We start from the raw sequence: 24,942 nt of genomic DNA, 5'->3' as shown, positions 1-24,942 counted from the left end.
AACCATTTCTCTACGCTTACACTGCTATGGGCCCTGAGACTTTCCGGGAGCTTCTGTGTCCAGATGGCAAGTTCCCAAGAAGAGTGACATGTTGTACATGTATATTCCGGGGGTTGTGTCTAAGGATGATGAATACCAGGTCAAACCAGTTCTCAGTTATTATTAGGTCTATAATGAAAACGGCAGAAGGGGCATTTTAGAAAGAAAAAAATACTCCCTAAAGCTATTAATAAGGGACTAGTTTGGGAACAACTGAAAAATGTATAAATGAATTATCCTGTTTTCAGGGCATCCCATGAAAACCTTTGTCTTTGTTAAAACAACAGTCCATGGCCCTATCTTACACCCAGCACAAGGTGTTTGTGATGCTCATTGCTCTATTTTCAGCGTTGTTTAAACAGCAACAGTGCTTTGAATATATCTATGCAGATGGACGTGGTGGTCTCAAAATGAGGTGTGTTTAGGTCAATTTCTGGCGTATTGCTGTCTTGGCAACGGAAAACACAGGAGCTCTATTGACTGAAAACCTAGGTAGACGACAACAGTCAGATGTTCGTTGCCATCTTGGCAGTCAATTGTCCACATAGGCACATGCAGTCCAACTCTTGTACATCCCCCCCCATTGTCAAACCCCACCTGGCTCTTAAAGGGAATGGCGAGTGACGCGGTGATTGGTTTATTGCATGTTATGGCCAAAACACACCCATGATTAATTAAGAGACTTCGTACATGCCTTTTTGTGCATTTCGAGACGCGCAAGACGCACAATTTTTTCCAGTCGCTGCGATAGCAAAGACACACCAATGCCATAAATCATGCTGTGCCGGATCGCCTAAAAAAAGATAGCTAATATAGGACCCCAAAAGTTTTGGGATTTTAGGGCTTAGAGACCTCTCTGGTAAGAATGTAATTACACAGAGCATGTTGGGAGAGTACTTTAACAGGTGCACTGTGCTCTCCTTTCAGAGCGGGTGAATCTACACATTGCAAGTTTACTTTATTGCAAGGTGAATGAGCAGATGAAGACTGGGTTTGTCGTTCTCATATCTCCATGTTCGCAGTAGCCGTTCCGTTTGCATCAGCGCCATTGGCAGTGCCACGGTTGCTAGATCCTCTTTCTGTGCATGTGACGTACGTACGTAAAACCCACGAAAACCTACCAGACCACTACCTGTTTTTAGAAAGAATATATTAGGTTCTTGCAGGGATGATTGTGCAGCACATTGACACCATTTATTACAATATTTTTTACCCACCCCACTTAGATAGATCCTGCTTACAATTAAAATGAAAAAATCTTAAGGACGGCTGCTTTAACATATAAAAACACGTGGGCATTTGGTCCATATTTGAACAACACAGATGGAAACTGAAGTTTGTTTTTTTAATCTGTAAAATTACATAAAACTACAAGAAATGTAATTTTCTTGTAAGGGAAAAGTTAGGACACCCACCACTCGACTCTCAGGTATGAGGCTTTATCCTCTAAACCTGTGTGATTTAAACCTGAGTTAGCTGGAAGTCGGCCTGTGCTGTGTTGTTCAGTCTGCTAGCTAGCTAACTTATCTAAGGCCAGATAACGTTAGCTGGCAACGTTAGAATCCAAACACAGCAGAACTGGTCCGTCTTTTATAGTCAACACTTGTGTCGGTGTTGTGACACATCCTATCCCCTCTGACGTCATCTTACAGAAAGACTATTTAGGACCCAATACAGTGAGCGACAGCCCAAAGAAATGGCTTACTAGGACATATTTAATGCTGTATTTTGCAAACGGAGCGACTGAATTTGGTAATATGTGGTTTCCATTTGATAAAGTAAATATTAATAATAGCAAGCTAGCTTTACCTGGTGGTGTCGGCTTTATATGCCAGGGTAGCATCAACTGTACTATATTGTTGAACTTGCTGATAGGTGATTCACATTTAATACATTTAAATAAAAGTTAAATAGCGACACTTTATCCAGATAAAAATGTCTTAGTAATGATCAGTAAATATCCTGTGACAAATCCTGTGATTTATTCTGGCATATAAGTATGACAGCTACGAGAAGATGGGCAATTAATCACGTGTGTAATTGTAACCAATGACACTGCAAGTCTGCCGTAGTACCCTGTTTACTGCTGCAGTGCGCTACGTTCAGACGGCAGAGCATATCATGAGTCGGATCCGCTAGGGAAGCAAAGTGTCCCACCACATCACGTCTCTGAATGGACAGACTGAAGACGAGCACTTACTGAGCTTCATTCTGGGGGAGGAAAAATCCAGCAGGCTTAACTCCTCCCATCAGCCCATGTGAACACTAGCAGCATTAGCGAGCGCCCTGAACACCACAACTAGCAAAGAGCCGCAGCATCACATTTCTACAGTAAACTCCTTACCAAAACACAGTGCTGAGGGCTCTGTTTCTCAAGGTTCTCAAGTGGAACCAATTAGCATTTTTAATCACAAACATGAGTAAATCTGTCCCACCGTCCAGCCCTGCCTCTCCAGTTTAGATTAACTCTCATTTTATTGGTTGCATCATTAAAAAATGACATGATGAGATGAGAGGAGTTTTTCAAGTGGAGTTGAACACTGTTAGACGTGATAGAGTGGAAACTCTGGTAGGTGTGTTAGGTTGAAATATGGGTGTATTTAGGAAAGGCACACGACCGGAGGCCTACTACTCACCCTTCCGCATTAATGAACATGGAAGTGTGAAAATGGTCTATTATATACTATATGTTGTAGTTTGAAGTCTAGAGACGATGTTAAAGCTGCTTATAGGTGATTCCTGGAAACTCGTCTCAGAGTCTTAGAATTCACCTGAACAAAGAGAAACATATGGGAACCATTTACCCCTGTGATGTCCATACTCATCCCCTCCGCACCTGCAGTCATGGCACTGCTGCTCATCTCCTGCTTTGGTTTGTCTGGTAAAAAGAACACAAACAGACAAACAGCTGTAAATCAGAGAGCTTTTACTCAAATGGCTGTTTTTTCGGGGGGGTTTTTTATAAAGAAAAGCCATAAACCAGAACAGAAACCAAGGCCTTACCTGGTGGAGCAGATATGGAGGAAAAGCCCATAGGTGTAGAAGGCATTACCTGCACAGAAAGAACAATCACAGGATTTTAGCTGGGCCTAATAAGAGCACTCTATCTAGAGAGTATGGCAGTACAGGTACAGTGCTGTAAGATGCAGTGCTGTGTGATGTATTGTCTATATTAGTAGCACAGTGTGTACTGCATAAACAGTGCTGACCTATACAGTACTGACAAACCAGGATACAGATTTTACATGATATGCTTTTTTTAAATTATTATTATTATTATTATTATTATTATTAATAATAATAATAATAATAATAATAATAATAATAATAATTGGGGTAGTGGTGGCTCAGTGGTTAGAGCTCCGGGCTATTGATGACAGGGTTGTGGGTTCGATACCCGGGCTCGGCAAGCTGCCACTGTTGGGCCCTTGAGCCAGGCCCTTTACCCTCTCTACTCCCCAGGTGCAGTGTGCTCACTGGTGTGTATGTGTGTGTTCACTGCATGGATGGGATAAAAGCTGTGTCCGTCACAAATGGTCAATGTGGTTGTATAATGTTTTACTGTTAATGTTTATTATTATTATTATTATTATTATTAATAATAATAATAATAATAATAATGATATGTTTAATAATGAACACAATGTATGTGATCTACTGTTAAAAATGCACATACACTCCTCAGACTATGCTATGGCAATACTGTGCTTTTAATGATTTCCATGTGTTCTTTTACTGGGGTTGAATGAGTGTCGGCACACATCCTAATTTAATACATAAATTAATACAAATAAATAAATAATATATAAATCTTGGAACAACGTCCCTTGGCAGGTGGCATATTAACCAGATGCTTTTGCTAGCCATTAACAAGCTTCTGGCAGAATTCTGGTTTGATATTTGATCACTCCTCTTAGCAGAATTAGTGAAATTCAGATAATTAAATCTGTCAGTGTCCTGGTAAGGACCGGACTTTTTAGTACCATCCACAGATTCTTGATAGGGCCGAGGTCCGGACTTTGGGAAGGCCATTCCAAAAGCCTAATGTTAGCCTGCTTTATCCATTCCTCAACCACCTGTGATGTGTGATTGGAGTCACCTAACTGTGTTTCAACCGCCTGGGTGAAGAATTCTGAGGTAGTCCTCCTTCTTCATTATTTAAACAGTCAAATTAACTCTATGTGGGAACAGAGAAGCTACCAGCTGTAGTCATTCATGATCACTAGCAGGATGTTGAGAGGCCTGGGTATTGGCATGGTAAGTTAAAAGACATCGACACTTTCAGCACCTCTGAATTAATAACCTAAGGGCGTCTTTGTGTATTTTTGACCCTGGTGTTGATTTTAGAAAAATACCTAAATTACATAAATTATTTAGTGTAGTTAATTGTGATAAAACTTTTGAAATGAGATGAAATAAAAAACTTTTTTTTTAATAAGAGAAGAGCTCGAGCTTTTCACTTTACTGCGACTTTTATTTGGTCAGTTTATTGCTCTAACCTTACTGAGTAGTGGTGTTGTTGGCATCAGCGCTGTGTTCTACTTGTAAGTAACACTTCACACTCTATGTACTTCGGGCATAAAGACATTCACAGCATAGCAGAAGCTGGATATGACTTTGTTTTTATTCATATTATTTCTATATTACCTTCCGTCCAAAACTAACTGACCCTCATAGGAAATTCAGACAAGCAACCAAGGGCAGGCAAACATCAATATTGACCACAAGACCATTATGACCAGCTGACAGTGAAGCAAGTTAAAGCCTGAAGGACACTGAGAGGCATTGCAAATCAGCGATGCTCACAGTAATCTCTTCTCTGAACTCAGTTTGCATGTGTGACATGCAGTGAAATAATGATTAGATGAGGTAAAAGTTGGGCCGCTTGTTTGCGCCGAGACGAGCTGCCGAAACCTTTTCGATGGTAATTACCACACACTCGGATTAGTGCGGTGCCGGCAGGCAAAGGCGAGATGACAAACGCATTTAAATTCACACAGCAAGCCCACTTCCCTCCTCATGCTCGCGGGTGATGGCGGAGCAGGTCCGAAACAGACGGCTAACTGATCTGAGGCAAGACAAAGCTGGAGCGTGGGGGTTTTAAGATAGAGAGAGAACGGTAAAGCCTGATGCTCCATGGAAAAATGGCTTTAAGGCTTTGTATGATTTCTTTCTTACTCTTTCTCACACTCTCGCTCTCTCTGGAGTGCATTTACAGCACACAGAAACTCAGGTAAAGTGACAGTTTAACTAGGAAACAAAGTATCTGCATAAAAACAGCTTTAAAGTGCAGTTCTTATTAAAGGCAGTGCTGCACAAAGAGTCTTCTCAATCATTACAGAACATTTTTATTATTCAGGATGACACTGATACTGCTCAACATTCTCTGCTCTCCACAAAATCCTCTTAGAACTAACGCTCTCTCTTTTTACCCTCCCCAAGCAAATGGCCACCCAGCCCGACCTGCTGGAAGATTGCACTCTGAGGTCACCTCTACCTGCGTCAGCCCAGCTGCCACTTACCAGTCCGACCATCAGGCCCCCACCCACCACTACCCATACCAGACCAGCGGCACATCCTCCTACCCCTGCTACCTGTTTAATGACCATGTTAAAACCTAAATGGACTCGCAACTATCTGCCACTATTAATATCACCACTATTAACTATCTGTTGTATCTGGTTTGGTCATTTTTATCATTAATGTTTAAATAGCTCTGACCAGAGGAGGATGGGTCGGGTCCCCCTTGTGAGTCTTGGTTCCTCTCAAGGTTTCTTCCTCCAGCTCTTAGGGGGATTTTCCTTGCCACTGTCGCTGCTGGCTGCTCATGTCTTACGTTATTTCTTATTTTTTGTCTCTGTCTTTTACTAATTACTAATTATGGAAAGCTGCTTTGTGACAACAACAGTTGTAAAAAGCTATACTTTAAGCTTTACAATGTTCTGATCTCTGAGAGCTTTTTATATATGCGTCAGAACACGTAACGTAACTGGCTCAGAGTAAAGGTTTCGTACAGAAAGAGAATATGCAGGGGAAAGAAGAGTGGAAAAAAACACCTAAGGCTGCAGTGATTAGTTAACAAAGTTGTCAGTGATGATGAAAAAGAAAAGATTGAGAATCATTTTAAATATGAACTCACTCTGTAATGCTCCATTACGTTCATACAACGTCAAAGTCATACAAAATCATCAAACTGACAGACTGCAGTACATTACAGGACATGTAGGGGGTGATATTGCTAGGACTGGGCGATATGGTAAAAATACTATATCACGGTATTTAAATACCTTTTTTGCAATACATGATATTTATAACAATACATGTAATCACAGACTAAAAACATCAGTAGTGACAGATTAAAACTGCTATTCAGATCCTCTCCGAAACTGAATACAGTGATTTTTATTCAACATCTGCTGCTCTTCATCTAATTAAGTCTAATCTCCAGTCTAATTACACTGTCTCTAATGAGACCTGCAGCTGATCAGTGTTTATTACTCACTAACAGTCTCCTCTATATGCTTAGAAAAGCCTATTGTTATCACAATATGATAAAATATCGTCATATTGCCCAGCTCTAGATATTGCAAAGGCAACGGTTGAGGCAATAATGTCAGCGCTGGTAAGGGGTAAAGAGAGAGGAAATTGAAAGTTGAAAAATAGTCTAAAAATCTGCTTTTCTCTACCTTCAGAACCAAACTTCTCGGTACCCAGATCACCAGATCACCGTACACCAAACTCTCAATTAATTCCTAATCTATATCTGAAGGATATATCGAAGGATGTCTTACTATAGCATATTAATCTTAGCTGGATAAATGCTAGTTAAGCTCCCTGGACAAAAACAGTCACCAACAGACATGGTGGCGGTGGTAGTAACTTCAGGCCCCTGCAGATGGACCTTCAACAGTGAACACAAAACTAGGAAACACTGGCTCCTTAAACATCTGCACAGTTCAACTGGTTTTTTGGCATATTTGGCGATTACTGAGATCAGCGAATGAACTTGTGTGTTTTACTTCATCAGCAGCATTGCTTTGGATCCAACAGCTAAAGGGAAGAACACAGCAGTTGATTGTCAAATTGTCAAACTGCCTAATCCTGCTGAATCTTGCATCTTATACATAGACCCTTGGCCACGTATAGATGGTGTGTTTCAGGAGATTTCCATCTTTGATGAGTTTATATTTTATGAGATGTAGAAAATTACTTTTTTTAATTTCTATCATTAGAAAGGGTGTTATGCTAGATCCAGGCGATGTGCAAATGTATCCAATATCTACTTTAGGTTCTGCAGATTCTGTAGAAATGCAATACTAAAACACTGCTGCCGTATGTCACAAAACCTAGCATCTTAAAAACTGCAATTTTACAGGAGATGGAAAAATGGAGATACAAGGATTTTGCAGGACAGTGACAATATTCACGTTTGAAATATGTTCACGTTGAGCTTACATATTCTATTCTATGGAACCATAAAATGGGGCGAGGCTCTAAAATACATTAATTTTAGAAATAAGTTAAATAATTAAAGATCTTTAAAAAATTACCTTCAGTCCTCCACATGTAGGACAGATTATATGACGTGGTGTGGTGGAACCTCCAGGGGGTGCTACTCCTTCACTACTCCCAGTTAATCTCATTGATGCTCCCAGTTTGGAAGCAGCTTCTGCAGGAGGTCCTGATGAACCCCATAGAACAGGCTCAGGCATCACTGGAATCCCTGTGTCCAGGGACGAGGGGTTAAGCTGGAGGACCTTGCGGGGAGAGTCATAGTGCTGCAGGACATGCCCAGGGACCTGGTACTCCGATTCCTGCTTTGGGGACGTCCCGATAACGGGGCAAACACACACTGGCCTGTGTTCTGGTACCAGAGACGAGGTGCTTGATGGTGCACTGGAAAAGGGGTTAATGTTCTGGAGCTGTGGCAGGAGTCTGTGGGCTGTGTGAAGGCTGGGATTTGTGCTAGCACTCAGGTTTGGGTTGAGGTTTGAAACGAGGCTGAACAGGGACCCAAACTCATCTGCTTCTCCCTGCCCTGTATCTAAGCTACCCGTGTAGGACGAGAAGCTTCCGGAATATGACGAGTGGCTGGCTGTGGCGATGCCGCTGTCGGTCGAGCTCTGACGCCCTGCCTCCTGAAGCCCTCTGGGAGGCGGAGGTTTAGAGGGAGGGCGGAGCCCCACCACTGTTGGGCCACACAGGCGCTCCTCGCTGGATGTGCTGACTGACACGCTCAGGGGCTTTGGCCCTTTGGCTCCTGACAGTGATGGTGAGGATTCTAAAGGGGTGGGGTGTCTGAAAGGGTCGGGCCAAGCTGCCAGACGACTGCTGGTGTCCGAACGACTGGTCTCGGAGGAGGAGCTGGACACGCTGCAGTCGTCTCCAGCCAGGGAGGTGCCATAGCTAGAGTGTGAGGCTGGCGAATCAGAAGAGAGAACGGAAAGGTCATTGTGTCTGTGAGTGCAGTAAAAAGTCATTAACGTGATAGTCACAGCTACACAATGTGGACAAAAGTATTGGGACACTTGCTCATTAACTGTTTCTCCTGAATCAAGGGTATTAAAAAAAATGTATACTGCTTTTGTTGAAGTCTCTACTGTCCAGAGAAGCCGGCTTTCTACTAGATTTTAGGGGATAATTGCAGTGAGGATTTGATTGCATTCAGCGTCAAGAGCGTTAGTGAGGCTAGGATGTTGGATGATAACCACCCCACCTCATTATCCCCAACTCATCCCAAAAGTATTAGATGGAGAACCATCCATCATTCCAGAGAACACAGTTCCACTGCTCCACAGCTCAACGCTGGGGGCTGTATATCCCTCTAGCCCACGCCTGGCGTTAGATATGGTGCCAATAGGTTCATGTTTATCTGCTCCATACAGTCCTATTCCATTGGCATTACTTCGCCACAGGGACTAGACAAGCTGTGTGTGTGCATTTGCACATCTGTGTCAGCAATGGATGCTAGTTAGAATAGCTGATTGTATTTATTAGAAGGGGTGTCCACAAACATTGGAAAACTGTGTAAATTGGGTCTCCAGACTCGACACAATGATACTGCACTATATAACTCTCGGTCAAGCGAACAAGACAGTGCTCGTGAGACCTGCGTTATGCAGTGTAAGTCGAGTCATATTAGTGTAAACCATATATTATTATTTTACCGTCTCAGTCCACATGCTTTCAATGTCAGCTTGTCCAAAAATGCATGTGCTAAGCCTTTCAGACTGTAGGGGGAGCCCAGGAGCAAGAAATACCAAAAAAAAGCTATAAAAGCTGCACTGTGTGTTTACTCATTTTTACACACTCATATGTTGTATTAAATTTTTTTGGATGATCTTCTACATGTAAATGTAGAAATCTGAACTGGGAAGGGGGCGAATGCTTTCTCACAGCACTGGATTAAGCCAAGTATATCAGTAGTTAAAAAACCCTGTCCTCTACAGTGGACCATCAAATTACAGTGTTAACCACAGGTCCTCTGAGGGTCTGTATGCAGGTCTGTGTGCGTTACCTGAGCTGCTGTGGCGGCTGCTGACGGACAGCAGGCTGAGGCGTTTCTCCAGCTCACTGGCCTCTTGACTAATCCTCTCCTCCACAGAGCATGGGTTAGCGCAAGGGTCTAAAAAGACAAAACCATTCGATTATCTTTTGACCTAATGAGCAAATTAACTGTTATTCCCTGTTCCCCTTTCTCCATTACACAGTCTCTCCTTCTGAGACACACATGTTCAACAGTTTGGGGTCCAAAGGTCTGAGACTACTAGTGAAGCTGCTTCTATTTTTGCATATTTTTACTGTCTCAATTAATTCAAATTGTTAAATGACTAATTATATTATGGGTATAACAATAAAAGACTATTTTAATAAACATAATCAAGCCCCTGATGAGCTTCAGTTGAAGGAAAAAGATTAAAACGGTCAATTATACATGGTCAGACCTAATAAACACCACCTGCCGACTATTGAGCAGGTCCCCCTTGTGGTGCCACAACAGATCTGACCATTCAAGGCATAGAATCCACAAGACCACTGATGTCCTGTGGTATCTGACACCAATGTATTAGCAGTAGATCCTGTAAGTTGGGAGGTGGGTAGGACCTCCCTGGATCACGTCAATGAACCGTAGATGCCCATGGCCCTGTTGACAGTTCACAGGTTGGCCTTTTCTTGGAGCACATTTGGCAGGTACTGACAAACACACACCAGATAAACCCCCACAAGACCTGCCTGATGTTTTGGAGATGTTCTGACCCAGTTGTCTAGCCTTAACAGTTTTGTGTCGAGATTATTTAGACAGTGGCAGCGCCTTAGTCCGCTGGACCACTCAGAGCCCGGAAATGCTCCAGAATGACTTTGAATAAAATCTTTTTACTTTCAACTTCATTAAAAGTTAAGATTTTTTTCCTTCCTTCTGTAAAGTTGCCATTTTGAAGATAAAAGATTTTTGCATCACAGGCATCAGAACTTTCCATATTTATACACTTGCAAAAAAAAAATCACCAGGAAGCTGCAAATAAGACAAAAAGAAGACAGAAAACATAAGAATTAATAAAATAATAATGCAGAGGAAATATTAAATGGGCCCAGAAGAGTGATCAGAGATGTAGAGGATTACAAATAGACTAGCAGACTCACAAAATTACTGTAAATCATTAACTAATGAATGTCTGCGCTCTGTTGTCCAAAATAGGGAACTTTTTGAGTACCACATATAAAAGTGCCTTTGGCTATCTAGATTAGACAAACATATTAAAATGATAGATAATATTTAATGCTAGTGTACATACCCCATATAACACATCTGCATCCCACTATCTGTTCTGAGAGAATCACACACACACACACACACACACACACACACACACACACACACACACACACACACACCTGAATGAAGGGAGTGTGAGTCAGGCTGGAAAACGGCAGTAGTCACTCTCTGTAGAATAAGCCCAAGATGCTGTTCCCAAACAGCTCTGATAAGATAAGCAAATTCAGACGAGAATAAAACCATTATCTCTGCTGGAGATAAAAAAAGTGCCGCTGAGAGACAGAAACCAGGTACAAAAAAAAACAAGCAAGAGCTAGAGAAGCAACAGAGGCATAAAATCTGAAGCGAGATGCAAGAGATGTGGCGATGTTTCTGGCCAACACATAGAAACACAGGCCGGAAAGTAGGGATTAACTGGACCTTCACTGGTGGTCCTCTTTCGTGTCTACTGACTGCCAGAGGAGGTGTGAAGGACAGTGGATACTCCTCAGGCACATGCTATGGCTTCTCTTGCAGATTGTATCTGGTGCTGGGGCCTTTACTGCACTGGGATTCAGCGGTATGAGAAAGTATTTGCCCTCAAGTTCTTCTAGATACATGTGCATATTTGTCACATGTAAAGTTCAAAAGATTTGACAGAACTATGGGCAGAACTGAAGAAGCATGTGCGAGCAAGTAGGCCTACGAACCTGACAAAACGATCTGGAGGAATGGGCCAAAAACCCTGTGGAGAGTGTGATAGAAGAAATGGTGGCACAGGCTAATCACTATTTGCTTGTTAGACAAGACCTGATGTGGTGAACACACACTAAATCTGATCATTATGGTCATGATCATTCAACTCCTTATCCTTCCAGCTCTGCTGTAGTGGCTCAAAAGCACATTAAACTGAGCCACAGTCGTCAAGTAGCGGAGGTTTGTGTGGTGGAGAGACCTTTATGGGCTTTAAACTGCTGAGGCTTTGCTCTGAGAGGAAAATTGGACCACTATGTTTACCTTTAGGACATCTTGAATCCTCAGAACCATGAAAATGTTTAAAATTTTGAACTCAATGTTATTTTGCGGCTACTTTGCGAGTAAGTTTGTAAATGAGGCCACACTACAGCATGGGAGTATTTCATACACTGCTGAATGCAATCAAATCCTCACAGCAATGCTCCAAAATCTTAAATGCGAAAGCTTTCTTCTCTGCACAGTAGAGACAGTTACTCTGACAAAAGCACTATATACTCTATACTCTACTATTTTTCTCCTTGATTTCAGATGAAATAATCAATGAGCAAGTGTCCCAATACTTTTGTCTATAGAGTGTAACTACTTATAGCAAGACTGCAAGCACATTTTTGAGCGCTGTATTGTCACAAAAACACTCTGGGTTTACTGACACTATTTTCAACACAAGAACTAAAACTACAAACAAAAGGAAAAATAAGAACTATAGAAGTTAAATAAAGAAAAACAGAAAAAGCTAAAGGCTAAAGCTAATGCAGTGTGGTCAGTGGTGTAGCAAGATGCAACCTAAGCAATACTCCAGGTCAGTGATTTTCAACCTTAGTCCTGGATTCCAACTCACCCAGCAATTCTTTAAGAATACCTGTACTCCTAATCATTCATGCGCTTATCTAATCAGCCAATCGTGTGGCAGCAGAGAAATTGCGGGCCAGCAGCTTCAGCTAACATTACATCAACTGTCAGACTAGAGAAAAACTGAGTGATTTTGAGTGTCATATAACTGTTGGTGGCAGATGGGCTCTAGATCTGCTGACTAGACAGTTTCTAGTGTTACTCAGTGGTACATTCAGTGGACGGCGGTTCTGAGGATGGAAAGGTCAACGGTGAATGGGCAGACTGGTTCGAGCTGCCAAAAGGCAACAGTAACTCAGATAACCACAATGTAAAACTGTGGTGATTTAAGGCCTTTAGCAGACACTCATATCCAGGGCGACTTCACTGTTTACTCAGAAAATACCCTTAGCTAGCTTGTATAGACTAGGATCCAGATGGTACGCAAAGCTTGCATACTACTAAATACAAAAGTCAGTCTGGAGACCACACCACACGGCACTACACTTCGCCCAAGTACTCTCAGAAGAGGAGGGTCTTCAGTCCGGGTTTAAAGACAGCGAGCGTTGGACTCTGCCGTTCGGACGACCAGGGGAAGTTTGTTCCATCACTTTGGTGCAGGACAGAAAAAAGCCTGGACGCTTCCCTTCTGCATTTTGAAGGATGGCGGGTCGAGCCGAGACGTACTTGAAGCTGGAAGGGCTCTTGGTACAGATCAGCTTTTGAGCATTGCTATCAAGTATTGAGGGGCTGATCAGTCTTGGCTTTGTAGGCCAGGGTCAGGGTTTTGAATCTGATGCGGGCAGCAGCTACAGGAAGCCAGTGAAGAGAGAACGCAGCAGGGGAGCTACATGGCTGAGGCCGCAGTGGACACAGGCTGACTGAAACTGGACAGTTGTAGCCTGGAAAAGCGTAAATTAATATTTCTATTAGCTATCAGCATCATAACAATGAACTCCTTAACAGGCAAACCACCAAGTACTGAACCCTAATAAGTGTTTAGTACAGGTTTTACTTAAAGACGCCACTAGATATTTCTTCTACCTGGTCATTCATCTTTGCTAAAAGACACTGTTAAGGCAGGCTTGATATATTCATGTCTTTTTTAAGGTTGTGGAAATAGAAAGAACAGCTTGCTCTGTCTGGGTCACTGTCTTTAACAGAAAACTCTTAACATGATGCAAACCCCTGAAAATGTAGTCGCTTGACATCCGACAAAGACTGAGGGTGAAGGGAACGGTGCCGCAAAGGCCAGCTATAAACAACTTTCTGAAGGTGTTCGAGGATCAGTGCAAAACTGTCAGCATCAAAACGTCCGGTTCTATAAAAGACCTCTTTCATACTGGAATCTAATCAAAGACATCCTGAAACCAGCTCAAGTCATGAAGAGGAGGCATCTTCTCTTCATCTTGACAGATTGCCCAATTTCTCTCACCATAGACTCTCCAATACAAACCCCTGCTCACCTTTGGACAGCAGTTGGCTGGCTCTGGCTGTGTCATTAGACACCTGATCCAAATGCAGAAGTCACAACTATGCAAGTTATCGAGATGAGGTTGTGACTGCCGCGCTGTAACTGCCAAGGGATACGGTTACACCAATAGAACTGGTGGCCAGAGGCCAAAATTCCTCCACTGCCGGTCAGACATTAACACATAAAACTGCTGATGAATCTGCTAATCTGCTAAGAAAATAAGAAGGTCTCAAGCACGTATGGGAGACACTAAATATTCAGTGGCATGCAAAGGTTTTAGCTGGTCAAAGTGTCGGTTACTGTGAATATTTCTCATAAGTCTCAAGGCATAAATATAAAGTTAAGACCTTCAACATTTAAAGCAAGACTGGTGGAGGGTATTTCTTTCAGTTTGTATCATTTTGTATGCCCAATATTTAGAGGGGAAAAAAGGGTGCAGATTTTCATGAAAAGAACCCCTTTCCAACTGTTCATGATTTAAGTTTGTGTTGCAGCCAGTGGCACAGGGAACATTTCACTGGTCGGGTGAAGAATAATTTCACTCAATAATAACAGCAAATTCTGCAAGCAAACATCACAATGTCTGTGATAAAAAGATGGAACTAGGATGGCTTCTCCAGCAGGATAACGATCCTAAACACTTCTCAAAATCCGGAAATCAGAACACTGAGGTACTGATGTTCCTAGCCGACTCAAGAACGCTAACCTTCATTATGCTACAGTGCCATTTAGAGTGCTAAACTGTAACAGCTTTTTAGATGCAGTCTCCGTCATCATCCGTCCTGAAAATATAAAGACCCAGGATCTTGCAGCACAAAAGCGACCATTCAGCCCTGCAGTGGAAAAAGAGGCCTTTGGTGGTCCTGAATGGTAGCCCTGGTTTTCTCTGGTTTCCTACAGTCTGGACAGCCGTTTCTGGAAAATATACAAAAACAAACACACACAAAAATACTATCTAGCCAGGTTCCTCTGCATACTCCTTCTCTGCCTATGCGGTGCTTCACTGAAGGCAACGCCAGCGCTAATTTTAGCCCTGAATTCTCTGCAAATGCTCAGTTTTAAACAGCAACAGTGCCAAAGCTCATTTACTCCCCATTTACACATCACCAAGAACACAATGTACGGTCCCCACGCCAAGGTAAATTACTCTCCCTAACTAAATTCAGTATTTGCAGCTTCCTCACTCAGAGGGACTCTCAAATCAAAGAGGTCTAGCACGTAGCGGCTGAATTAATAAAGAGAATTACACAACCCATTACATTTTTAATACGTTATTAAGGTGACTAATGTGGAAAATCAATCCTGAGCAGGTCGATCTTTGAGAGGTGACCCGTCAATCGATCTGCGAGGTGTCTAGTTCAGTGTTAACTAAGCACAGTGTCACATGCCATAGAGGCTGCGCACTGCGAGCAGAGCATGAGTCATATTCTGAGTCAGAGGAAGCCAGGACAAGTCTCTATAAATCATTTAATCACTGTTCATTAGCGCTCGTTAATGATAATTAATGTGAATTAACAGAACATGGTCAAGAGAGCCACTGCAGCTGCTTGATGCGAACGGCCCACCGCTGCCAAGTTCAATAAAACTGTAATTGCACAAGCTATTAAGTGTGGCGAGAAAAACAAGTTTGCTGTTGGTTCACCCTGGGGGTCTACCTAATGATACACATCGAGGAACGCGAGTGAAGGCACTCATTTTGTCCGGCAGCAGAAACGAAGCCTTTCTTTTCTTTGTTACTGATCTTCTCATTTTGGAAAAAAAGGAAAAAATATGAAGAAATACGGACATTAAAAGACGTGAAAACACCACCCACATGAAGTCCCGTACTGCCCCTCGTTCTCGGCTCCTTCATTTGCACAGACACTCCATTATAGCTCCTCCATTAACTTGTCAAGCGTTCAAACCTTCGCCCGCTGGATTTCATTCTGTGAGCAGAACTTTAACAGTGACATCCACTGTGCTAATGTGCATGCTGAGACATCTGCATAGGACTTGAGCATTTGCTTTATCCAGAACACGAGGTATCAAGGTGTGTGTGTGTGTGTTTATGTGTTGTTTTTTTGGTGATATCATGCAATATGCAAGAGGCTAGAAAAAATAGACACAAATGGAGGGGGATTTTTTTGGAGGAGGAATGTGGAGGATACGAATGCTAAATTTCTCTCTGTACTTTTCAATCATCTCAAGAGCAACATGCAGAATCAGTGAGCTCCAACTCATTCCAACTTTCATTACATTTTATGTATAATCTAAAGTGTTTCGCCTAGAGTTTTAAAGCTGGGAAACCAATGCCTTTAAAACTACCAGTGCTGTCATATCACTGTGAAAAAACAAGGCTGCCCCATGAAAGTCAGTCAGAGATTCTTAAAGTCAAGAATATTTTAATGACAAATTATAAATAATGGGAATCATAAATATATATTAATATTCTATGAGAGTCTGACTAGCTTGCTAAAAGAAAATCTGTGGCAGCAGCAAGTGCTGGTGGTTTACTGTTGAGGCAGGCTGAAGCTGAGAAGCTGAGGGGAGTTCAGTTAGGCTAGTTTCAGAAACGGTCTGGAGTATGGAGGCATTTTTGAAGGAGAATCCTAACAAACTTAAACGTAAGCTCTGTCTGCAAGAATTCGCTGACCATTCAACAATCAACAACACAGCAAACCACTAGAAACGGTATATGGTACAGATGGCCATTCTACAGTTATCTGGGCAGATTACAGTTGCAATTGAAAGAATTCAACCCCCATTGCAAATTAGGCTAATAAGCAAAAAGTACAAACTTTCAGAAGTTTGCAATAAAAAACAAACAAACAAAAAAGACTTATTTAAATATCTCAACACAACTACTGAACAAGTGCTTTCTCCAAATTCAACACAGAATGCCACTTTTAATGACAACTGCAGTCTCAGGATTATCAAACCCCTTCATGACATTTATTTAGATGTATAGTTGCCTAATAACCTCACTAAAAACATATACATGATTATTTTAAAGCTGTCTATGCCACAAATTTCTGTCTGGCCTACTATTTCTCTCTTTATCTAAAATAATTCAAAATTTTGTTTTAAGAGAAATAAAGAAGTACGTTGATACTGCTGAAGAAGTGATTTTAAAGTTTCAACTGAAATAAAAAAATAAGACTACAGAATCTAACAGACCATAAGAGCTAATTTTAAACAGAAATACAAGCTGCTGTCTGTCTCAATATTCCACAAATCCGCACGACAGCCTGTATGCAGAGTCTCTTTTACTGTTTTTTTTAAAGCTCAAAAATATCTTCCCATATGGAAACAAATATATAAGAATTAGTCAAATCTTAATACTGAATGGGCAAATCCTATTCCACTGACAAAAACAGAAAAGCAGCTCAGAATACAAGACATTCAACATTTTTAGGAAGATGGGCTACAGCAGAAGACCATTTCAGGTTTCGCTTCTGCCAGGTCTGCGTCGCCGAACCCGCCCCGGGGGTGGTCCCGAGCCGCGGCCCGCAGGCTCTCATGAGGACTCTTATTCTGATATTCATGTTCATGTCTAACTTCACCTACTCTGGTTAATGTCAGGTGTACTTCATTCATGTTCATTGTTCTGTTAACACGTTTCACCTGAGGCTGAGGTATATAAAGGGCTAGCGCTAGCTAAGCATTGCGGAGAATTGAATGTATTCATGGTACTGTATGAATATACTGTAATACCAAGTGCCTACGTACATATACATATATATACACATACATATATATACATACATATACATACATAATACATATAAATATAAATATATATATATATATATATATATATATATATATATATATATATATATATATATATATATATATATATATATATATATATACATACATATACACACACACACACACACACATATACACATATATATATACATACACACACACGCTGAACTTAATCAGTTATCACAGTTTGATGAATAGTATGTACACACTACAAAGGGTCACAAGCTGCCATCTACAAACTCGTTTGAGGTTTCATGTGAAAAGTATGGTAACACTACTGTAGGTGGGTATTATTGAAAGGCATTAAGGTAAGACAGGTGATGAGTGGCAGATGTGTGAGAGGGAAAAGAAACAGTTCCTGACTGATCTGTGGACTGAGCTGTATTAAGGTGAGCATAAATACACTGAAAATAAATGGGTCATGGCTCTTAAACAAGGTGCTGGACAGCGCTTTTACTGTTTCCTCAAAACACACATTCTCCCCATTTGTAGAAGAGACATTAAAAACAATAACCTTCTCTTCTCTCCCCTTCCACCTCTTTCTCTCTCCTAGGAACATTTCCAAAACCTCTGTAGCTTATTTATTTGGTCTTGAGCAGACTGGAGCTGACCCCTCCTGTGCTTTTGGGTCAGTACGGATGTACAGACCTGGAGACCTTTAGCGTTTAGTATGCGCTTCACTGTAAACACTGAAAGGCCAAACCTCAGAGCCTGATGCCACAAATCTTTTGCCGTCACTCGAGGAGTTTTGGAGCACCTGCTTCCTCAGGAATCTGATGACAGCTGATGACAGCTTCCTCCTTCTGCCTCATCCAGGTAGTGTAGCCAGTGTACCCCCAACTTTCCGCTGAACCGCATCTCTAAGAACATTCAGTGCCTTGCTCTCTTTGTGTATCCTTTCCCTTGTTTGTAAAAGCAGTTATCTCTTCTAAGACCTTTTTGGATAAATCTCTTGACTTAGCCAGATTTCTAACATGCAGTCGAACGTCACAATCAACAAACCCCCTAGAGCCAGTCCAGCTATCTGAAGTGTTTTATCTCCAGCACACCTGATGCAGCTAATGAAACCCTTGATTTGCCACCTGAATAGCAAATATTTGCTCTTATGGAGGAATCTGTTCAGGGGGTGGAGAATTCTGAGCCTGCATTCGTCATTAAAAGTGGCATTTTATGTTTAATTTGTTTGGTGAGTTTGTCACCGAAGTGCAAATGTAGCTTGATTCTCTCCCTCTCTTTTAGGAGGAACTGGGTTTGTTAGAGCAAATAATGTGCAAGCTCATAATTTTCATGGCTCTGTGAGGCGGCGAGTCTCTCTGTACTCTGCGTGAGCTTTGGCAAACTTTAATTAATGTAATTAATAACCTCAATTTGCAGCAACTTACTAAAAGAGAAAGAATGAGAAAAGAGAGAGAGCGAGAGAGAAAGACAGCAGGGTGTGGGAATGAAAAACACTCGCCCTGTACCACACAGAGAGAAAGACACACACACACACACACACACACACACACACACACACACACACACACACACACACACAGTATTAACCTGGTAGGTTTGGCCGCAATCCAAACGGTGCTTTGCTTGGAGAGATGCCTCGAGCAATACAGTCGAACAGAAAGCTGATCTGTTCCCCCTCTGTACAGGCCAGAAAGAAGACACCAGTCCCTGCAACAGGGGGTAGAGACAGAGATAGATCAATGCCTGAAACCACGTTTCCTCTATAGATAATACTCCATTCAAAACATATTACAACTACAAGGACATTAATTGACCGGCACCATTAATCGCCTTTCAGAAGGAGATCAGTTTCATTTAGATGGTGCAATAATTCTCCTCAGGTAATCTCTAATGAGAGTAATCCTCAGCCAATGACGAGCCTTTCCGTTTTACTGCCTGCATGTAGACAATTCCTCTGACACCGTTCTCTCACAGGTTTGGATCATCAATAACAGGAAGAATAAATAATGCATTTATATGAGCATTAATAAACAAATACCAAGTCAGATATGGACAAAAGTATTGGGACACTTACACATTCATGGTTTTCTCCAAAACAATAATAATAAATTATTTATATATATATATATATATATATATATATATATATATATATATATATATATATATAAATAATGATGATCACCACCCCACCTCATTCCCATCTCCCCTTTCACAGTCAAAACAGAAAACACTGCACACACTGCATAAGTACAGATAAGTACACAACCTCTATTGGCCACAATTTCAGTTACAGGATGGTCAGGGAGAGGACACAAATGTAGAGAGGAACACCTGTACAGACAGGTCTTAAGTGAGGTGAGGAATGTAAATGAGAATGTGATTGTGGAAAGAAATTTGCTCCCAGCCAGATTTGACCCAGAAACCCCATCAATGGAGGTCCAGCCCCTGACCACTGCAACACCAGCAAGCACAGGTAAAGGGTGGCACTGCACCCCTTAATAAAACAAATAACCAAAGCTTTCTTGATCTATTCAGCTTTTTTCTTTCCCAGCTCTGTTCCGTTCTTATCCTTTTTCTTTTTTTAAAACTTCCCTCTTTTTACACTTTTCTTACCATACCAGTCCATACCATACTGGTCACCCCTCTCCAAAGGTGTGACAGAAAACTGCCGTTTGTCACAGTCTTAAATACTGTGATCACCAGGTGTGTCTGTTTGGCACTAATTACCCCTAGGGGTTCTGGGAATTGGAGTCCTCTTGGGCAGCAGTGCCTCACTGCCTTCGCCCTCTGCTGGTAAGCAGGAACACACACTGACCCCTTACAATTTCAACTAAAATGACCTTTTGATCTTTCACTTCACTGAACAGAAACTAAACAGAATATCACTGCAATCACGCAAAAGCTTCTTTCACCAAATGTAGATGACTTTCAATGGATAACTTTCAGTGTGAAAAGATTTTACTCCCAAATTATTTAGGAGCATTTCTATTGGGCCATTCAAATAAAATTTGAACAGTGTAAAGGATAACTGCCAGATTCACATCATGTCAAAAAATAAAAATGTCTCTTTTTTAAGACGTATACAGTGTGTGCAGAATTATTAGGCAAGTTGTATTTGAGAGGATTCTTTTTATTATTGAACAACTATGTTCTCAATCAACCCAAAAGACTCAAATATCAAAGCTTAATATTTTTGGAAGTTGGAGTGGGTTTTTTTTTTAGATTTGGCTATCTTAGGAGGATATCTGTTTGTGCAGGTAACTATTACTGTGCAGAATTATTAGGCAACTTAATAAAAAACAAATATATACCCATCTCACATTTTCACCAGGTAAACCAATATAACACAAAATGTAAAAATAAACATTTCTGACATTCAAAAACTAAACCAAAAACAAATCAGTGACCAATATAGCCACCTTTCTTTACGATGACACTCAAAAGCCTTCCATCCATAGATTCTGTCAGTTGCTTGATCTGTTTATGATCAACATTGCATGCAGCAGACACCACAGCCTCCCAGACACTGTTCAGAGAGGTGGACCGTTTTCCCTCCCTGTAGATCTCATTTCATGAGGGACCACAGGTTCTCTATGGGGTTCAGATCAGGTGAACAAGGGGGCCATGTCATCATTTTTTCTTCTTTTAGACCCTTACTGGCCAGCCACGCTATGGAGTATTTGGATGCATGTGATGGAGCATTGTCCTGCATGAAAATCATGTTTTTCCTGAACGATACCGACTTCTTTCTGTACCACTGCTTGAAGAAGGGGTCTTCCAGAAACTGGCAGTAGGTCTGAGAGTTGAGCTTCACTCCATCCTTAACCCAAAAAGGTCCCACAAGTTCATCTTTGATGATACCAGCCCATACCAGTACCCCACCTCCACCTTGCTGGCATCTGAGTTGGAGTGAAGCTCTCTGCCCTTTACTGATCCAGCCTCGGGCCCATCCATCTGGCCCATCAAGAGTCACTCGCATTTCATCAGTCCATAAAAAAATCTCTTAAGATTAAAAAGACTCAAGATATTTCTTGGCCCAGTCTTGAAGTTTTATCTTATGTTTCTTGTTCAAAAGTGGTTGTTTTTCAGCCTTCCTTACCTTGGCCATGTCCCTGAGTTTCGCACACCTTGTGCTTTTTGATACTCCAGTAACGTTGCAGCTCTGAAATAAAGCAAAACTGGTGGCAAATGGCAGCTTCACGCTTGATTTTCCTCAATTCATGGACAGTTATTTTGCGCCTCCCCCCCCAACACGTTTCTTGCGACCGTTTTGGCTACTTGCCATAAAACGCTTGATTGTTCGGTGATCACCCTTCTCATTACAGAGATGCACATCACCTGATTTACTTGATTGGTAGTTGGCTTTCAAGCCTATAGAGCTTGGAGTAGGACAACATGTATAAAAAGGATGATGTGATCAAAATACTCATTTGCCTAATAATTCTGCACACAGTGTATACAGTGCATCCGGAAAGTATTCACAGCGCTTCACTTTTTCATCATTTTGTTAGGTTACAGCCTTATTCCAAATTGTATTAAATTAATCTCTTTCCTCAAAATTCTACACAAAATACCCCATTATGACCATGTGAAAAAAGTTTTCTTGAGAGTTCTGAAAATTTATTAAAAATAAAAAAACTAAGAAATCACATTTACGTAAGTATTCACAGCCTTCGCCATGAAGCTCAAAATTGAGCTCAGGTGCATCCTGTTTCCACTGATCATCCTTGAGATGTTTCTACAGCTTAAATGGAGTCCCCCTGTGGTAAATCCAGTTGATTGGACATGATTTGGAAAGGCACACACCTGTCTATATAAGGTCCCACAGTTGACTGCATGTCAGAGCGCAAACACCAAGCATGAAGTCAAAGGAATTGTCTGTAGACCTCCGAGACAAAATAGTCTCGAGGCACAAATCTGGGGAAGGATACAGAAAAATTTCTGCTGCTTTGAAGGTCCCAATGAGCACAGTGGCCTCCATCATCCGTAAATGGAAGAAGTTTGGAACCACCAGGACTCTTCCTAGAGCTGGCCGGCCATCTAAATTGAGCGATCGGGGGAGAAGGGCCTTGGTCAGGGAGGTGACCAAGAACCCGATGGTCACTCTGTCAGAGCTCCAGCGTTCCTCCGTGGAGAGAGGAGAACCTTGCAGAAGGACAACCATCTCTGCAGCAATCCACCAATCAGGCCTGTATGGCAGAGTGGCCAGGCAAAAGCCACTCCTTAGTAAAAGGCACAAGGCAGCCCGTCTGGAATTTGCCAAAAGGCACCTGAAGGACTCTCAGACCATGAGAAACAAAATTCTCTGGTCTGATGAGACAAAGATTGAACTCTTTGGTGTGAATGCCAGGCGTCATGTTTGGAGGAAACCAGGCACTGCTCATCACGAGGCCAATACCATCCCTACAGTCAAGCATGGTGGTGGCAGCATCATGCTATGGGGATGTTTTTCAGCAGCAGGAACTGCCAGACTAGTCAGGATAGAGGGAAAGATGAATGCAGCAATGTACAGAGACATCCTGGATGAAAACCTACTCCATAGCGCTCTTGACCTCAGACTGGGGCGACGGTTCATTTTTCAGCAGGACAACGATCCGAAGCACACAGCCAAGATCTCAAAGGAGTGGCTTCAGGACCACTCTGTGAATGTCCTGGAGTGGCCCAGCCAGAGCCCAGACTTGAATCTGATTGAACATCTCTGGAGAGATCTGAAAATGGCTGTGCACAGACGTCTCCCATCCAACCTGATGGAGCTTCAGAGGTACTGCAAAGAAGAATGGGCAAAACTGCCTAAAGAGAGGTGTGCCAAGCTTGTGGCATCATATTCAAAAAGACTTGAGGCTGTAGTTGCTGCCAAGGGTGGTTCTACAAAGTATTAAGCAAAGGCTGTGAATACTTATGTAAATATGATTTCTTTGTTTTTTATTTTTAATAAATTTTCAGAACTCTCAAGAAAACTTTTTTCACATGGTCATAATGGGGTATTTTGTGTAGAATTTTGAGGAAAGAGATTAATTTAATACAATTTGGAATAAGGCTGTAACCTAACAAAATGTGGAAAAAGTGAAGCGCTGTGAATACTTTCCGGATGCACTGTATATGTGTGCGTATGCATGGATATCTTATCCCACACATCCATATTATATTTCTAATTTCACCCATTCACATTATCCTGGCCATACTCTGCTCCTTATGATTGATTAATCAAACCTTGTTATGTCAAATAAATCGAACCAATCTGAGCACTGATACTTGGCCAAAAATGCAAATCACTTTCAATTTGGTTCCAAAATCAAACACAATGCTTCATTATTATTTCATCTCTCAGCAGCTCACGCTGTGAATCGACATGAGTGATATAAATCTCTGTGAAGAGTCAAATGTTAAAGCAGGCAAATTATGTGGACACTATAAAGCTGATGAGAATCTAGAAGAAGAGGAAGTCATGCTCTGACGTGATGTTCACTTGTTTGATGCAAACGGTTGTGAAAAAAAAAGGAAGAAAAAAAAGCTTTCCCACCAGCAGTGAACTGAATCTGGATTCAGTTGGAGCAAGAGACCAGGACCAAGATCTGTGATTTTTGGCAGACCATGGCTCAGCTGTTTGGTGCAGACCCAAGTTTAGACAGAAAGTTCATCTGTCAGAACAGATCGAACCCAAGAAGATGAAAAAAGCTCCTAAAAGCGCCCTGGAACTGCCGAAAAGGTCACAGTGTTTCACAGCATCTCTGTCACTCTGCCACAATTATCAAATCAAATCAAATTTAATCCAGTCAAATTTTGTCACACACACAGTTTCACACACTACAGCTGTCCGCTCACATAGAAAATCCACATAAAAAGACGGATGGAGAAATTATGGAGAAATAATACACAGACAATAAAATACAGAAAGGGGAAATTACATAAATAGGACTGTTCAGTTTAGTCAGAGATTAGTCATCCAAGACATAAGCCAGTCTGCCATAACATTAGAACCACCTGTCTAATATTGAGTAGGACCCCCTTGTGCCGCCACCACAGATCTGACTATTTGAGGCATGAACTCCACAAGACCTTTGAAGGCACCATGGGGTGTCTGGCACCAAGCGTTAGCAGCAGTTTCAGCAAGTCCTGTAGGCTGTAAGGTAGGCCTTCATAAATCCCATCAGCGAGCCTTAGGTGCCTTCTTGGAGCACTTTTGGTAGGAACTGACCGCTGCATACCATAAAACCCAAATGTTTTGGAGATGTTCTGACCCAGCCGCCTAGCCATCAAAAACTAGCTCTTGTCAAAGTGGCTCAGATTCTTATGATTGCCTATTTTTCCTGCTTTTAACACAAACATCACCTTCAAGAACTTTCTTCACTTGTTGCCTAATATGCCTTTCCATCAATGT

General features: G+C 41.7%; 1 protein-coding gene across 5 annotated transcripts in view; it reads right to left on the bottom strand.

Moving 5' to 3' along the window:
• dok7b (docking protein 7b) overlaps positions 1–24,942 on the bottom strand; it is a 49,188-nt gene that overhangs the window by 5,540 nt on the left and 18,706 nt on the right. For all 5 annotated transcript variants that reach the window (XM_072677100.1, XM_072677102.1, XM_072677101.1 and 2 more), the window contains 5 exons: positions 19,149–19,268; positions 9,557–9,664; positions 7,590–8,458; positions 3,043–3,091; positions 2,844–2,917 (listed from right to left, as the gene is read on the bottom strand). In XM_072677100.1, the coding sequence (XP_072533201.1) occupies positions 2,844–2,917; positions 3,043–3,091; positions 7,590–8,458; positions 9,557–9,664; positions 19,149–19,268 (1,220 nt within the window). The remainder of the gene's footprint in view (positions 1–2,843; positions 2,918–3,042; positions 3,092–7,589; positions 8,459–9,556; positions 9,665–19,148; positions 19,269–24,942) is intronic.

This window comes from Salminus brasiliensis, chromosome 4 (assembly GCF_030463535.1).
Source record: "Salminus brasiliensis chromosome 4, fSalBra1.hap2, whole genome shotgun sequence".
NCBI classification, from domain to species: Eukaryota; Metazoa; Chordata; class Actinopteri; order Characiformes; family Bryconidae; genus Salminus; species Salminus brasiliensis.
The sequence above is the reverse complement of the archived record's forward strand: the minus strand, read 5'-3'. Positions and strand labels throughout refer to the sequence as shown.